This window comes from Bos indicus x Bos taurus, chromosome 25 (genome assembly GCF_003369695.1).
Source record: "Bos indicus x Bos taurus breed Angus x Brahman F1 hybrid chromosome 25, Bos_hybrid_MaternalHap_v2.0, whole genome shotgun sequence".
Lineage (NCBI taxonomy): Eukaryota > Metazoa > Chordata > Mammalia > Artiodactyla > Bovidae > Bos > Bos indicus x Bos taurus.
In genome coordinates, this window is record NC_040100.1 from 28962695 (window position 1) to 28980154 (window position 17460).

The 17460-nt window shown below is 43.2% G+C and overlaps 2 protein-coding genes across 10 annotated transcripts in view; one reads left to right on the forward strand and one right to left on the reverse strand.

Annotated features, from left to right (window-relative positions):
- Window positions 1-3433, reverse strand: part of BFAR (bifunctional apoptosis regulator) — a 31878-nt gene extending 28445 nt beyond the window's left edge. For 2 of the 4 annotated variants that reach the window (XM_027526466.1, XM_027526468.1), the window contains exon 1: window positions 3204-3391. The gene's annotated coding sequence lies outside the window, so the exon portion shown is untranslated. Of the gene's footprint in view, window positions 1-2741; window positions 2996-3203 lie in introns of all 4 variants that reach the window. The other 2 variants (XM_027526467.1, XM_027526464.1) reach the window with 2 other exon arrangements.
- Window positions 3434-9010: 5577 nt separating this feature from the next.
- PARN (poly(A)-specific ribonuclease) overlaps window positions 9011-17460 on the forward strand; it is a 179350-nt gene continuing 170900 nt past the window's right edge. The window contains exons 1-5 of one of the 6 annotated variants that reach the window (XM_027526575.1): window positions 9013-9179; window positions 9512-9589; window positions 13157-13236; window positions 13716-13783; window positions 13869-13950. In XM_027526575.1, the coding sequence (XP_027382376.1) occupies window positions 9161-9179; window positions 9512-9589; window positions 13157-13236; window positions 13716-13783; window positions 13869-13950 (327 nt within the window). In that variant the 5' untranslated portion in view covers window positions 9013-9160. Of the gene's footprint in view, window positions 9256-9511; window positions 9590-13156; window positions 13237-13715; window positions 13784-13868; window positions 13951-17460 lie in introns of all 6 variants that reach the window. The other 5 variants (XM_027526578.1, XM_027526576.1, XM_027526574.1 and 2 more) reach the window with 5 other exon arrangements.

The window sequence follows — 17460 nt, forward strand, 5'->3', positions numbered from 1 at the left end:
TTCCCACTGGCATTGAAGCAGGGCAAAGACTAATAGAGTTTTGCCAAGAAAATGCACTGGTCATAACAAACACCCTCTTCCAACAACACAAGAGAAGACTCTATACATGGACATCACCAGATGGTCAACACTGAAATCAGACTGATTATATTCTTTGCAGCCAAAAATGGAGAAGCTCTATACAGTCAGCAGAAACAAGACCAGGAGCTCACTGTGGCTCAGACCATGAACTCCTTATTGCCAAATTCAGACTGAAATTGAAGAAAGTAGGGAAAACCACTAGACCATTCAGGTATGACCTAAATCAAATCCCTTATGATTATACAGTGGAAGTGAGAAATAGATTTAAGGGCCTAGATCTGATAGATAGAGTGCCTGATGAACTATGGAATGAGGTTTGTGACACTGTACAGGAGACAGGGATCAAGACCATTCCCATGGAAAAGAAATGCAAAAAAGCAAAATGGCTGTCTGGGGAGGCCTTACAAATAGCTGTGAAAAGAAGAGAAGCGAAAAGCAAAGGAGAAAAGGAAAATATAAACATCTGAATGCAGAGTTCCAAAGAATAGCAAGAAGAGATAAGAAAGCCTTCTTCAGCAATCAATGCAAAGAAATACAGGAAAACAACAGAATGGGAAAGACTAGGGATCTCTTCAAGAAAATCAGAGATACCAAAGGAACATTTCACGCAAAGATGGGCTCGATAAAGGACAGAAATGGTTTGGACCTAACAGAAGCAGAAAATATTAAGAAGAGGTGGCAAGAATACACAGAAGAACTGTACAAAAAAGATCTTCACGACCCAGATAATCACGATGGTGTGATCACTGACCTAGAGCCAGACATCCTGGAATGTGAAGTCAAGTGGGCCTTAGAAAGCATCACTACAAACAAAGCTAGTGGAGGTGATGGAATTCCAGTGGAGCTATTCCAAATCCTGAAACATGATGCTGTGAAAGTGCTGCACTCAATATGCCAGCAAATTTGGAAAACTCAGCAGTGGCCACAGGACTGGAAAAGGTCAGTTTTCATTCCATTCCCAAAGAAAGGCAATGCCAAAGAATGCTCAAAGTACTGCACAATTGCACTCATCTCACACACTAGTAAAGTAATGCTCAAAATTCTCCAAGCCAGGCTTCAGCAATATGTGAACCGTGAACTTCCTGATGTTCAAGCTGGTTTTAGAAAAGGCAGAGGAACCAGAGATCAAATTGCCAACATCCACTGGATCATGGAAAAAGCAAGAGAGTTCCAGAAAAGCATCTATTTCTGCTTTATTGACTATGCCAAAGCCTTTGACTGTGTGGATCACAATAAACTGTGGAAAATTCTGAAAGAGATGGGAATACCAGACCACCTGATCTGCCTCTTGAGAAATTTGTATGCAGGTCAGGAAGCAACAGTTAGAACTGGACATGGAACAACAGACTGGTTCCAAATAGGAAAAGGAGTACGTCAAGGCTGTATATTGTCACCCTGCTTATTTAACTTGTATGCAGAGTACATCATGAGAAATGCTGGACTGGAAGAAGCACAAGCTGGAATCAAGGTTGCTGGGAGAAATATCAATAACCTCAGATATGCAGATGACACCACCCTTATGGCAGAAAGTGAAGAGGAACTCAAAAGCCTCTTGATGAAAGTGAAAGTGGAGAGTGAAAAAGTTGGCTTAAAGCTCAACATTCAGAAAACGAAGATCATGGCATCTGGTCCCATCACTTCATGGGAAATAGATGGGGAAACAGTGGAAACAGTGTCAGACTTTATTTTTCTGGGCTCCAAAATCACTGCAGATGGTGACTGCAGCCATGAAATTAAAAGACACTTACTCCTTGGAAGGAAAGTTATGACCAACCTAGATAGCATATTCAAAAGCAGAGACATTACTTTGCCAACAAAGGTCCGTCTAGTCAAGGCTATGGTTTTTCCTGTGGTCATGTATGGATGTGAGAGTTGGACTGTGAAGAAGGCTGAGCGCCGAAGAATTGATGCTTTTGAACTGTGGTGTTGGAGAAGACTCTTGAGAGTCCCTTGGACTGCAAGGAGATCCAACCAGTCCATTCTGAAGATCAGCCCTGGGATTTCTTTGAAAGGAATGATGCTAAAGCTGAAACTCCAGTACTTTGGCCACCTCCTGCGAAGAGTTGACTCATTGGAAAAGACTCTGATGCTGGGAGGGATTGGGGGCAAGAGGAGAAAGGGACGGCAGAGGATGAGATGGCTGGATGGCATCACTGACTCGATGGACGTGAGTCTCAGTGAACTCCGGGAGTTGGTGATGGACAGGGAGGCCTGGCATGCTGCGATTCATGGGGTCGCAAAGAGTCGGACACGACTGAGCGACTGATCTGATCTGATCTGATCTGATTGGCGTTTCAGAGCGTGTCATCAAGACCGTTTACAAGGTCTGGCCAAGGACTGGCCAATGGGCTTCGGTGGGAAGGACCCAACGAGGACTACGGAGGGCAAGACAGCACCTGGCTCCTTCTCCCCACCCAAGTTGGAGGGCCGCCTTCTGCCCCGCCAAAGATCTCCTATCAGACAGGGCCTGATTCTCTTTTGCCTTTTTTTTTTTTTTTAATTACAGAGAACTCTCTTTTGCATAAGTCCAGATTTCTAAGCCATGAAGTCACAATCACAAGAGCTGGGAGTGTGACTCTGGGTTTCACTTTTCCTTTCTGCGAGTCCCTTATATTCTTTTAAAACGGGTTCATTCGTTCAGCCCTGGGGCCAGAACGCACCCGGCTAATTAGATCTGAAGCCCAGTCTGGCGTCTATCAGGTGCCCGGTCAATTCTGCACGCGCTGTCGCAGGCTGCGAGCCGCGCTCCCAGGGGCAGGGTCCCGGTCATCTCCCTCCGAAGTGTGAGGCAGCCACGTCCTCTCCGTCTCGCCCTGGGGAGGGTGGAGGCGGAAATCCAGAAACTACAGGCTCGGACTGTGACCCGGGAGAGAACACACGTGAGGTCCAGTAACCGGCTTGCCGAGGTGGGGCTCTGGGGAAAGATGGAGAAGCTGGCCAAGTGGGGGTCCGCGCCTCAAAGCTAGGGCTGAGGCTGCACAGAACCCAGGTGTGGGAGGGGAGATCCCGCCCACCTCCTCCGAGCCCGTCCTCCACCGCCTCCTTCCACACCCTAAGTCGAGCCCGCCCGCACCCTGGCTACCCTCCGCACCCTGGCTACCCTCCGCCAAGCCGCTTCTTACCTCCGCGCTCATGGCCAACCTGGCCGTCAACTCCTTCCTGGGCCCCTTCGCGGACACAGAGGAAGAGGTAGCAGCTCCACTTCCGGAAATAACCTTGGACTCACTGCGGAGGAGGGTACCCCGCCGGCCCGCGACCATAGAGGACAGGCCGCAGTTGTTCCCCAACCTCCTGAACCCTGCGCCCTCCCCGCTGCCTAGAGCGGCCACTCCCGCGCCTGGGGGTCCGCGCAGGCGTACTACCTCCAGCCCCGCCCCTTCCTCTTGGGTGGACAGACCTTGAGCGCAGGGCGTTACACGCTGAAGGTGCTCCCGCGGGGTGTCTGTTTTGTTAACTGCAGGAAACAGCTTTGCCCGGAAATTAAAATAATATTACAAGACCGTACTGTACTCGCCACGATTTTTTTTTGGCGGTTACATTGTATGCAGAAATCAGAAGACCGTCGCTATATTTCCATTTGCAGTATTAAGAATCGGATTATTAAAATATCTTTCTTATCGCCACGTTTTTTCCTCACCCAGCGTCTTGGTTCGTTAAGCTGTGCTGTGGTGTGCTTAGGCGCTTAGTCGTGTCCGACTCTTTGCGACCCCGTGGACTGTAACCGCCAGGCACCTCTGTCCATGGGGACTCTCCAGGCGGAAATACTGGAGTGGGTTGCCATGCACTCCGCTAGGGGATCCTCCCAACCCAGGGATCAATACCAGGTCGATCCCTGCTGCTGCTGCTGCTAAGTCGCTTCAGTCGTATCCGACTCTGTGCGACCCCAGAGATGGCAGCCCACCAGGCTCCCCCGTCCCTGGGATTCTCCAGGCAAAAACACTGGAGTGGGTTGCCATTTCCTTCTCCACAGGTCGATAGCTAGATGGTAGCTATCAAAGGCTGGCGGGTTCTTCACTGTCTGAGCCACCAGTTAAGAATTCATTCTGATTATCTGCTTTAAGTCACTGGCCTGCAGATTGATAAAACTGATCATTTTCCCCCCTAGCAATCAAATGTGCAAAAAGTAAAAAGACTGATAGTTCTGTGCTAGTGCCAGGAGTGTACGATCTCATTTTCTGGAGGATAGTCTGGCAATAGGCAGCACCATATTTTTAACATTGCAGTGAAAGATACATGACAAAATTTACCATCTTAACTATTTTCAAGTGTGTAATTCACTGGCACTAAGTGTATCCACATTATTGTGCAAGCATGACTCACATCCATCTCTAGGACTTTATCATCTTCCCAAACTGGAAATTCATATTCATTCAATTCTCAATAGTTTTCCCCAGCCTCTGATAACTACCATCTAGGTACCACATGTAAATGGGATCATACAGTGTTTGTCTTGTGACTGGCTTATTTCACCCACCATAGTGTTCTCCAGGTTCATCTACTTTGTAACGTGTCAGAATTTCCTTCCATTTAGAGGTAGAATAATATTCCATTGTATGTATACACAACATTTTGTTTATCCAGTTTATCTGGTGACGGATACTTGGGTTGTTTCCGCTTTTTGTCTATTGTGAATTATGCTGCTATGGATATGGGTGTACAAATACCTAGTCAAACCTCTACTTTCAGTTAGTTTGGGTGCATGCCCAGAAGTGGAATTGCTGCATTACATTTGATAATTCTATTTTTAATTTTTAAAGACAGGCCATAATGTTTTCCATAGGGACTGTACCATTTTACATTCCCACTAGCAGTGGGCAAAGTTCCAATTTCTCACCTAATAGGCATGAAATGAAACCTCATTTTGGTTTTCACTTGCATTTGTGATGTTCGGCATCTTTTCATGAGCTTATTGGCCATTTATATCTTCTTGGAAGAAACATTTAAGTTCTTTGTCCACTTGAAAAATAATTTTATTTATCTATTTATTTTGGCTGTCCTGGGTCTTTGTTGCTTTTCTCTAGCTGTGGTGGATGGAGCCTACTCTCTAGTTTCGATGCTAGGGCTTCTCCTTGTTGTGGAGCTCAGGCTCTAGGTGTGCAGGCTTCAGTAGCTGTGGCTCCTGGGCTCCAGAGCACAGGCTCAATAGTTGTGGTGCCTGGGCTTAGTTGCCCTGTGGCATGTGGAATCTTTCCAGACCAGAGATCAAACCCATGTTTCTGGCATTGGCAGGCAAAGTCTTTACAACTGAGCCACCCGGGAAGCCCCACTCCACATGCCCATTTTTATACTGGATTGTTTGCTTCTGTGTTTTTGGGGTTGTAGGAGTTCTTTTTGTATTACAGATATTAACCCATTATCAGATATATGGTTTGCAAATATTTTCTCCCATTTTATGGGTTGCCTTTTCACCTTGTTGGTAGTGTCCTTTGAAGCACAGAAGTCTTAAATTTTGATATAATTCAATTCATTGATTTTTTTTCTTTTCTTGCTTGTGCTTTTGGTGTTATAGCCAAAAAAATCATTGCCAAATCCAATGTCATGAAATTTTGCCTATGCTTTCTTCTAAAATCTTTACAGTTTTGGCATTTGCATTTAGGTGTTTGATTTACTTTGAGTTAATATTTATACAGTGTTAGGTAAGGGTCTAACTTCATTCTTTTGAATGTGGATATTCAATTTTCTCAACAGCATTTATTGAAAAGAGTATCCTTTCCTCATTGAATGAGCTTGGCATCCAAATCATTTGAATGTATATTCAAGGGTGTATTTGTGGGCTGTCTACTCTATTTCATTAGTCTCCATGTCTATTTATGTCAGTGCCACACTGTTTTGATTAATGTAGCTTTACTCTAAGTTTTGATAATTATTGAACTTAAATTACTTAAAATTTAAGTGGCCATATGTGGCCACTACTTTCTATCTAGGACTTTCAAAGCTGATACCAGTAGGCAGAGAGATATTTCAGATTTTAAGTTTGACTACTTGTATTGGTTTTCACATTTACACAGACACTGCTGCTTACACTAAGAATAGAGGACATAGCTAACTATATATAAATTTCCTATGAATGAGGAGAGGAAAATGGACTTGTGGCACCTGGTGGGGATAATATGGTCACACTCTTACTTGTTCTTTAGGGTACATAATATTTTCTTTTGGGGGAAAATGGTTATTTTCTTTTCAAAAAGACCAAGTGGTTTGTACTCAGCATTTCTCCCAAACCTAAGGGGTGAATTCAGGGAAATGTGACAGCAGGTCAGAACCCTGATCATAGCTTATTGACACATTTATTTCTACAGTGCTTTACAAGTCACATACATTATCAACCCTGATCCTAAGACTGATTTAGTGGAAGAGAAAATCGAAGCTTAGGAATATCGAATAATTCCAGACCTAATAAACAGATGGTAAAGAATCTGCCTCCAGTGCAGGAGACCCAGGTTTGACCCCTGGGTCAGGAAGATTCCCTGGGGAAGGGAATGGCAACCCACTCCAATATTCTTGCCTGGAGAATTCCATGGACAGAGAAGCCTGACAGGCTACAGTCCATGGGGTCACAAAGAATCAGACACGACTGAGTAACACTTTCTCTCTGACCACTAACATCTTGACTGAGCCTTAGAAGCCAGATCATCTAACCAACTTCATACAGCTTTTGTGAAAGACCAAGGTGAATTCTCAGACAGCCATTTTGCTTTTTTGCATTTCTTTTTCTTGGGGATGGTCTTGATTCCTGTCTCCTGTACAATGTCATGAACCTCCATCCATAGTTCATCAGGCACTCTGTCTATCAGATCTAGTCCCCTAAATCTATTTCTCACTTCCACTGTATAATCATAAGGGATTTAATTTAGGTCATACCTGAATGGTCTAGTGGTTTTCCCCACTGTCTTCAATTTAAGTCTGAATTTGGCAATAAGGAGTTCACGATCTGAGCCACAGTCAGCTCCCGGTCTTTTTTTTGCTGACTGTATAGAGCTTCTCCATCTTTGGCTGCAAAGAATATAATCAATCTGATTTCGGTGTTGACCATCTGGTGATGTCCATGTATAGAGTCTTCTCTTGTGTTGTTGGAAGAGGGTGTTTGCTATGACCAGTGTATTCTCTTGGCAAAACTCTATTAGCCTTTGCCCTGCTTCATTCTGTACTCCAAGGCCAAATTTGCCTGTTACTCCAGGTGTTTCTTGACTTCCTACTTTTGCATTCCAGTCCCCTATAATGAAAAGGACATCTTTTTTGGGTGTTAGTTCTAAAAGGTCTCGTAGGTCTTCATAGAACCATTCAACTTCAGCTTCTTCAGTGTTACTGGTCAGGACATAGACTTGGATTACCATCATATTGAATGGTTTGCCTTGGAAACGAACAGAGATCATTCTGTTGTTTTTGAGATTGCCCCCAAGTACTGCATTTTGGACTCTTTTGTTGACTGATGGCTACTCCATTTCTTCTAAGGGATTCCTGCCCACAGTAATAGATGGTGATTGCAGCCATTAAATTAAAAGATGCTTACTCCTTGGAAGGAAAGTTATGACCAACCTGCTGCTGCTGCTGCTGCTAAGTCACTTCAGTCGTGTCTGACTCTGTGTGACCCCATAGATGGCAGCCCACCAGGCTCCCCTGTCCCTGGGATTCTCCAGGCAAGAACACTGGAGTGGGTTGCCATTTCCTTCTCCAATGCGTGAAAGTGAAAAGTGAAAGTGAAGTCGCTCAAGTTGTGTCCAACCCTCAGTGACCCCATGGACTGCAGCCCACCAGGCTCCTCCATCTATGGGATTTTCCAGGCAGGAGTACTGGAGTGGGGTGCCATTGCCTTCTCCTAGACAGTATATTAAAAAGCAGAGACATTACTTTGTCAACATAGGTCTGTCTAGTCAAGGTTATGGTTTTCCCAGTAGTCATGTATAGATGTGAGAGTTGGACTATAAAGTAAGCTGAGTGCCGAAGAATTGATGCTTTTGAACTGTGGTGTTGGAGAAGACGCTTGAGAGTCCCTTGGACTGCAAGGAGATCCAACCAGTCCATGCTAAGGGAGATCAGTCCTGGGTGTTCATTGGAAGGACTGATGTTGAAGCTGAAACTCCAATACTTTGGCCACCTAATGTGAAGAGCTGACTCGTTTGAAAAGACCCTGATGCTGGGAAAGATTGAGGGCAGGAGCAGAAGGGGACGACAGAGGATGAGACAGTTGGATGGCATCACCGACTCAATGGACATGAGTTTGGGTAAACTCCGGGAGTTGGTGGTGGACAAGGAGGCCTGGCGTGCTGTGGTTCATGGGGTCACGAAGTGCTGCGAGGTTCATGGGGTCGTGAAGAGTCGGATACGATTGAGCGACTTAACTGAACTGATGGTAAATTCTTTTGACCAATCCATGTTTATGGAGCATCTGCTCATGTCAGCAGTGTTGTAGGCTCTGGGAATCAACAGCAAACCAATAACCAACATAAAACTCCATTATGCAGGACCTCATCTGTTTTGCTCACCATCGTATTCCCAGTAGCTAGTGCCACAGCTAAGGGTCTCAGCTTTGCGTTCCCTGTCGCCTCTGCAAATAACCCTCTTTCCCATTATTCTTATTGCAGCATTCTGCTCTTTCTCTTTAACCAGATCTTCGGATTTCCAAGTGGCAAATTTGAATCTTGCCTGACTTTCTGCTCGTCCCTCAAGTTAAGCACCAACAGGGTTAGGCATCTTGTCTTTTCTATTCATCCCTGTATCCCCACTCCTTTCAGGGTGTCTGGCACATAATTGGAACTCAGGAAATATTTCCTCATCAATTGGATGGATGTCAGGTCACTCACACTTCTCAAGTAAAAGGTCCAAGTCTGGTGGTCTCCAGTGAGACCACGCCTTGGAGAACTTTGATAGCCACGCCCCTGCTGCCTCCCGGGAACGAAACCAACCCTTGGCCCCGCCCCCAAAATGACGCAGGGGCACGTGACGCGCGCCGGCGCGCGCTGTTTCCGGAAGTCGCCCCCGTGATCTCTGCCGCGGCTGCCAGCGCTGTCGCCGCGGAACTTCGCGAGTGGAACGGTCGAGGCGGGCCCGGGCGGGGCCGGAGGCCTGGCCACTCCGCAGAATGGAGATAATCAGGAGCAGTGCGTGTCCGCTGTACACCTCCCCGCCTCCTCGCGGCAGTTCCTCACCCGGCCTGCTAGGCCCGCACCGCGGCAGGTCTACTTGACCCGGCCTGGGGCAGAGGCAGTCCCCTCAGGGGTTTGCTCCCCTTTTGCGCCTCTTGGGGCCTTGTTCGTCTCTGGCCAGTGCACCCCTCTGGGCTTATACCCCTCTGGTCTGTGCACCCCTTAAGGACTTGTCCTCTCATCCCAGGATCCTTGGAAGCTCCCCTCCCTCCTTCCCTATCCCCCTAGTAACTCGTGGGCAGGAAGCCAGGCCACCGATTCTGAGCCTCTTCTCGGTTTCTCCGCAGATTTTAAGAGTAATCTTCACAAAGTGTACCAGGCCATAGAGGAGGCCGACTTCTTCGCCATCGATGGGGAGTTCTCAGGTATCCCTCGCTTGCAAGCTCGAGGCTGGCACCCTGCAGTGCATAGCCCAGCCTCCTCCTGCCCGCCACCCCCACCCCCGACCCCTCACCCCCCACCCCCGCGCCCTCCTGACCTCTGGCCTGGGCTTATACCTGCTGGTCGCTCCTCCCTGTTTGAGTTTTCTGGGTCAGGGTGCATGAGTCTCCACGTTTCCTCTTAAACGTTTCAAAAGCACGAAAGAGGTGCGTTGGGTTTCCTGACTGGGTTTGTGGTGGTTCGAACTCTTGAGGGTTGCAGATAAGAGACTATGGTTTTTATGCTGCTGAAAAACAGCTGGACGAAGTGTGGAACAGAGCTTGAGAGTTAGGGTCAGGCCTTTTTTGGTGTGTGGTGAAATACACATAGCATAAAATGTATCCTTTTAACCATTTTTAAGTGGTTTTAAAAGTTAAGTGACATGAAGGACAGTCACACTGGAATGCCACCATCCCCACCGTCCATCTCCACAGAACTTTTTCATCTTCCAGAACTGAAATTCTACGCATTGAACAGTAATTCCTAGCTCCTCCCTCCCCTCTGCCTCTAGCAATCATTGTTTCCGTCTCTATGAATTTGACCAGTTTAGACATTTCTTCTAAGAGGACTCATACAATATTTGTGCTTTGTGACCGACTTGAGGGTTGGACTTCTGCAGATAAATGAGGGTATTCCTTTAGGCATTAATGAAAGTGTTCATTGCCTGCCTTGGCATGGGTGTACACATGTATCTAGTACTTAGATTAGTATAACAGTTACAATTGCAAGGTTCTTTTTTTGGATCAAAGGTATCCAAGTTTTGGTAAAGATAGCCATTTTTGCTACAAATTGTACATGTTTCAAAGACTTCAGCTCTTTCTAAAGGAATCCATGTTGGGCATAATCTTTTTTATTGGGCATAATCCATTACTGAATTATAATTGCTGAATTATATAGTTATATATATTGGAGAAGGCAATGGCACCCCACATGTACTCTTGCCTGGAAAATCCCATGGGCGGAGGAGCCTGGTAGGCTGCAGTCCATGGGGTCACTAAAAGTTGGATACGACTGAGCGACTTCCCTTTCACTTTTCACTTTCATGCATTGGAGAAGGAAATGGCAACCCACTCCAGTGTTCTTGCCTGGAGAATCCTAGGGACGGGGGAGCCTGGTGGGCTGCCGTCTATGGGGTCGCACAGAGTCGGACATGACTGAAGCGACTTAGCAGCAGCAGTTATATATATATATAATTGTATATAATTATAATTACTGAATTATATTCAACCAATTGTATCAATTTCAAGTGTAGAACATAGTGATTTGATATTTTTATACATTATGGATTGGTTACCTAGCTAAGTCTAGTTACCATCTGTTATCATACAAAGTTCTTGTCAGCTATATTATCGGCTATATTCTCTGTGCTGTGACTTACTTATTTTATAAGTGAAAGTTTGTACCTCTTAAATCCCTTCACCTATTTGCGCCACCCCCCCAACCATCAGTTTACTCTGTATCAATAAGTATCCTTCTGTTTCTTTCTTTCTTTTTTTTTTTTAAAGATTGCATCAGTAAGTGAAATCATCAGTATTTGCTTTCTTTGTCTGACTTATTTCACTCACTTAGCAGAGAAGCTATGGCACCCCACTCTAGTACTCTTGCCTGGAAAATCCCATGGATGGAGGCGCCTGGTAGGCTGCAATCCGCCTGGTAGGCTGCAATCCACGGGGTCCCAAAGAGTCGGACACAACTGAGCGACTTCACTTTCACTTTCCACTTTCACGCATTGGAGAAGGAAATGGCGGCCCACTCCAGTGTTCTTGCTTGGAGAATCCTAGGGACGGGGGAGCCTAGTGGGCTGCCGTCTATGGGGTATCACAGAGTCGGACACGACTGAAGCGACTTAGTAGTAGTAGTAGCATGGTACCTTCTAGGTCCATCCATATTACAAGGTTTTTTTTTTCTTTTTTATGGTTGAGTAATATTTCTTTACACCAGTTCTTTGCAATCCCATGGACTGTAGCCCGTCAGGCTCCTCTATCTGTGGAATCCTCTAAGCAAGAATACTGGAGTGGGTAGCCATTTCCTTCTCCAGGGGATCTTCTCAACCCCTGGTCTCCCACATTGCAGGCAGATTCTTTACCATCTGAGGCATCAGGGAAGCCCCATGTATGCATATATATGTGTGTATATACACACATACACACACATAAATATACACACATATATAGCATCTTCTTTACATATATATAGGATCTTTATCCATTCATTTATCCTTGGACACTTAAGTTGCTTCTATCTTTGCTATTATAAATAATGCTGTAGTGACTTAGGGATGCATATATCTTTTTCAGTTAGAATTATTGAAGAAAAAATAATTTTTGTTTTCTTCTGATAAATATCCAGAAGTGGAATTGCTGGATCATATATTCTATTTTTAATATTTTGAGGAAGCTTTATACCGTTTTCTATAGTGTCTGCACCAATTGACATTCCCACCAACAGTACATGACAGTTTCCTTTTCTCCACATCCTCGCCAACACTTGTTATTTCTTGTGTTTTTGAGAATAGCCATTCTGACAGATGTGAGGTGGTATCTCAAGATTGCTGTGGTTGTTCAGGGTCTTTTGTGGTTCTATACAAATTTTAGGATTATTTGTTTAGTTCTGTGAAAAATGCCATCAGTTCAGTTCAGTTCAGTCGCTCAAGTCGTGTCTGACTCTTTGTGACCCCATGAATCGCAGCATGCCAGGCCTCCCTGTCCATCACCAATTCCCAGAGTTCACTCAGACTCACGTCCATCGAGTCAGTGATGCCATCCAGCCATCTCATCCTCTGTCGTCCCCCTCTCCTCCTGCCCCCAATCCCTCCCATCATCAGAGTCTTTTCCAATGAGTCAACTCTTTGCACGAGGTGGCCAAAGTACTGGAGTTTCAGCTTTAGTATCATTCCTTCCATAGAGATTACATTGAATCTATAGATTGTTTTGGGTAATATAGGCATGTTAACAGTATTAATTCTTCCAGTTCATGAACATTTCTGTTTATTCATGTTTTCTTCAATTTCTTTCACCAGTGTCTTACAGTTCTCAGAGGATAGGTCTTTCACCTTGGTTAAATATATTCCTAAGTATTTTATTCTTCTTGATGCAGTTGTCAATGGGATGGTTTTTATAATTTCTCTTTTTTATAGTTTGTTATTAGCGTATAGAAATTTACAGTGGATTTCTGAATATTAACTTCGTATCCTGCAACTCTACTGAATTCATTTATTAGTTCTAATAATTTTTTGGTGAGATTATCTGTAGGGTTTTCTTTATTTGAAATCTGTTTTAGATACTGAAACTATCCATTCTCAAATTGAAACATTTGTATTTCTGAATTCTTTATTATAGGGTTTGGCTTGTTAGCCTGCAAAATTCATGCTAATTTTGAAAAAGTGAAGTAAAGAGCACTTCCAGTTAGTTTTAATTCATAAAAATATGAAATTATAGAGCCATTGAATAGTTGACTGACATTTTTCCAATAGCATTTACTAATAGGTTAAAACTTTTTTTCTTAAAATCTAGGAATCAGCGATGGACCTTCAGTCACCGCATTAACAAATGGTTTTGACACTCCAGAAGAAAGGTATCAGAAGCTTAAAAAGGTAAGTGGGTGTGCTAGAAAAATCTTATTTTTTTTTTCCCATATTGGTCTTGCATATGTTAAATTATAGAGGAATAAAATCGTCAAACTTGTTTATTAACTTCTCAACCCCAGTTATGAAATTATATTTAGTGGTGTTTAAAACAACAGCAAAAATAATTGTTTGCTGGAAAACATTTTGGGGAATTTTAGTATTTTCATTGTTAATTTGATTTACAGGAAATATGATGTGGTTATTTTAATCATTTGGAAATGGGTTTACTATGATGCTCTGGATGATGCATAAGTGCTTAGTTGGGAAAAATATTAAGAAATGTATATAAATTAATAGTGCTTCTGATAGATAATCTGTAATCTGGATCAGAAGTACTCTGCCAAAGTCAAGTAGAGTAATCAGAAAACCTACCTCATTGCAAATACTGTTGCTCAATGTCGACTATACAGCACTGTTTTGACAGATATTTTATTTCCCTTTTCCAGCATTCCATGGACTTTTTGCTGTTTCAGTTTGGCCTTTGCACTTTTAAGTATGACTACACAGATTCAAAGTAGGTTGTTTTAACAAGTGGTGGGAATTCTTTTGTCATGGCATAATTTAACACCCTAAGTCTCCTCTTATCTTATTTTCTCTAGGTATATAACAAAGTCTTTTAACTTCTATGTTTTCCCGAAACCCTTCAATAGATCCTCACCAGATGTCAAATTTGTTTGTCAGGTTAGTAGTATAATTGAGTTGTTTTTTTTTTCTTCTGTTATGAGTCCCTGATGAAGCTGTGTGGAAACGTGGAATCAGAATTCTCTTTAAAATTTGGTTCTGTAACCAACTTTGCACTTTGGGCAAATCACTTTACCTCACTGACCTTCAGTTTTAGGGTTATAAATAAATCATACTCCTATCTTTCCTTTGACCTGAGAGTGAGGAGTTAAGGAATAAGATGTGAGAGACAGGCAGAGGGAAATGGGAACATGAACTTTATTATAAGTAAAGCTGAATTTGAGACCATGACTTCGTAGTGTGGCTCTTTGGGGGATTTTTTTGTCTTACCCTGAACTGAACCTGCAGATCAGGACCTGCAGGTCTTTTCCCACCCCGTCCTCACTGCATGCCTCTCCAAGGGTAGACCTTTATTTTCTGGAGGAGCAGAATATGTGTGTATCCTCTTTGAAAAGAGCAAGCCTAGAAGTGAAAGTGAAAGTATAGTCACTCAGTTGTGTCTGACTCTTTGCGACCCCATGAACGTAGCCCCCAGGGTTCTCAGTCCATGGGATTCTTCAGATAAGAATACTGGAGTGGGTTGCTGTGCCCTTCTTCAGGGGATCTTCCCGACCCACGGATCGATCCCAGGTCTCCTGTATTATAGGCAGATTCTTTACTGTCCGAGCCGCCAGGGAAGCCAGAAGGGGCTAAGTTATACGTGCTCAGTTTCTTTTCCCGAGTTTACCAGTTAGGAAAGAGAGGGTAGAAAAAGACCACTGTTACCTACTGAGGAGGAGAGGGCTGACTTTATGAGCCAAGGGAAGGATACAGGGAGGGTCCCCTTTAGAACAGCCAGTTCAGAGTTATAGCTGATCTGGTGGACATTCAGTGAATGTCAGCTTCCCCTTTTTTCTCTCTTAATAATCTGATTAATGGATAAGGAGATCATTGATCTCTACTGATAAGGAGAATGTCAATTAGTGTCTATCATATGGATATGTGATGAAGCCTGAGTTTTGGTCTTCTCTTCCTTAGAATCTTATGCCTGAGCTTCTCTCCCCAGTAACATTGGTTCCTTTGAGTCTTCCCGTCTGTCCCTTTTTCTGCATCTAAGTAGTAATGCAGTTAAGAAAGCCTAGAGGGTAGGCTTCTGAGTGACTGAGTCATGTCAGATTCTCTCTGTAATAAGGGAGGATGTAAACAAATGAAACAGCATTCATTGTATGTCAGGAGCTGGAGGGAAGGTAATTTTAGTCTTGTAACCAGCATTTTTCTTAAATTAGCAGATAAACCATTGTTGATATTTCTTTACCTTGTAATAAGTTCAGTTCAGTCTCTCAGTCATGTCCAACTCTTTGTGACCCCATGGACTGCAGCACGCGAGGCCTCCCTATCCATCACCAACTCCCGGAGTTTACTGAAACTCATGTCCATTGAGTCGGTGATGCCATCCAACCATCTCATCCTCATTTAACAACTATTTACCAATCACCTGCATATAGAATACTTCATTAAACAGTATTTGTAGATTTTCTCTGAGAAAGATAGGTTCAGTTTGGACATTTGTATGGATGTAGTTTTCCAGTGGTAGTAGCAAAAGACAGTTCCTTAAAGTGGATTCCCTGGTTTTAGCCAGGGATTAATCAAATGCACACAGTGGCAGTGGGACATCTTAGGGATGACAGTGTGTTCTAAAAGACCAACACAAACACAGTTATTCTAGGAAATCAACTGGAGACAGATCAGAAGAACCCTACCCATCATACAAAACCATCCTGTGACTATACCTGGAACACTTCATACAGTTCTAATAGCCCGCCACTCCTTAAAAAAAAAGAAAAACATCATAGACTTGAAGACAGGCCAGAGATTAGTTGGCTCAAATGGTACAGTTCTCTATTCTGGAAAAACAAAGTCAGAGAAGTGGTTGAGACATAGTAAGTAAACTTGGCAATTGTACGGATAAGGTAAATGATTGTATCTCTGAATTTTTTTTCTGGTCCTCCATCTAAGGTGGATTTTGTCTTACAGCAGAGTCGCATCTTAAAAGGAACTTAGCTTCTAGAGTCAGCGAGTAGGGTGAAGATTGTGTCTGGTTAAAAATAGATCTTGAAAAGCTATTATTATCCTTAAAGCAGGGAGAATTGGGGGGCAAAACAACTTACTATGCTACCTGAAAACTAAGTATCTGTACACACAGTGATCCATGCACACTAGGCAGGATGTGGAGGAATGGACCTCCTGTGAGCCATGCACACTCCTGGAGCACGTGCCCATCCAGGTGAATTGCAAAGCATCTACATTGTCTTCACTTCCTTTTTCTTCTGTTCTTTTTTCTGGCTGAACATCTGTAGTTGAGTTCATGGAGGAAAATACATACATGGTCGTGAAAAGTCAAGACACTGCAGCTGTCTATAGAGTAAAACATGTTTCTTTTTTGTAAATAGCCTCTCTTCCCCCATGCCGCTTCTTTCCCCATTTCACTCCTTTTGTGCCATATATACGTATACTGCTGTGTCTACGTATGTATATACACACACACACACACACACAATTTTAGGTTTTTCCTTTAATATACGCAGTCATAACATTCATATTTTATATAACTTGCATTTTCCATTTAACACAGTTCATATTTCATAATACAGATGTATTATAATTGATCTAATTAGAATTGGAAAGTTTTCCAGTGGCTCCCTATTTTAAACAGTGCTATAGTCAGTGTCCATGTGCCATGTGTCTTGGTTGTATATAGGAATTTTTTTTTTTTGGCTGAATCAACATATGTTTTTTAAGCTATTTTTAAAATTTATTTTTAATCGGACGATAGTTGCTTTACAATGTTGTATTGGTTTCTGCCGTACAATAACATGGATTAGTCATAGTGTACATATATCCACTCCCTCTTGAACCTCCCTCCCCGACCCCATCCCACCTTTCTAGGTTGTCTAGAGAGACTTAGAGACTAAGTTTCAGGTTAAACTCCAGGAATGTTTTTATCGGATAGCTTTCCCAGGAGGGGAATTAATGAGTCATAGAACTTTCAGATTTAAAATTTTGATAGATGCCTCAAATTGTCCCCCCTAATATCTATGCTTATCTTTTGAATCTTGAAAATGGTACATTTAGGACAGACCAAAGATAGTGTTTAGTATATTACAAATAAAGTTTTTTGGTTTGAAGTGTTTTTTCTTTATTATGGTAAAAAAAAATCTATAACCTAAAATTTACCATTTTAAAAGGCTTGAAGTTCAGTTGCACAGAGTAGATTTTTTGGTGCAGTCTAAAGAGTATTATTTGAGTAAAAAATAAATAGCTTCAAAAAGGGGATATGTGATCTCTGACTCTGATTTTTAAAGAAGAAAGTTAGGATATTTTGGAGTCTAGTGACAGGAGGAGTAAAAATGCCTTTCCATAACCCATCTTTTGGTGTCTCTGTCAGTGATGGGTATTAGGGGAGCAGAGTTATAAGAATACTCAGGCATGGAAGGTAGAGGGGCTTGTGGCCTAAGTCAGAAGGCATTTGGT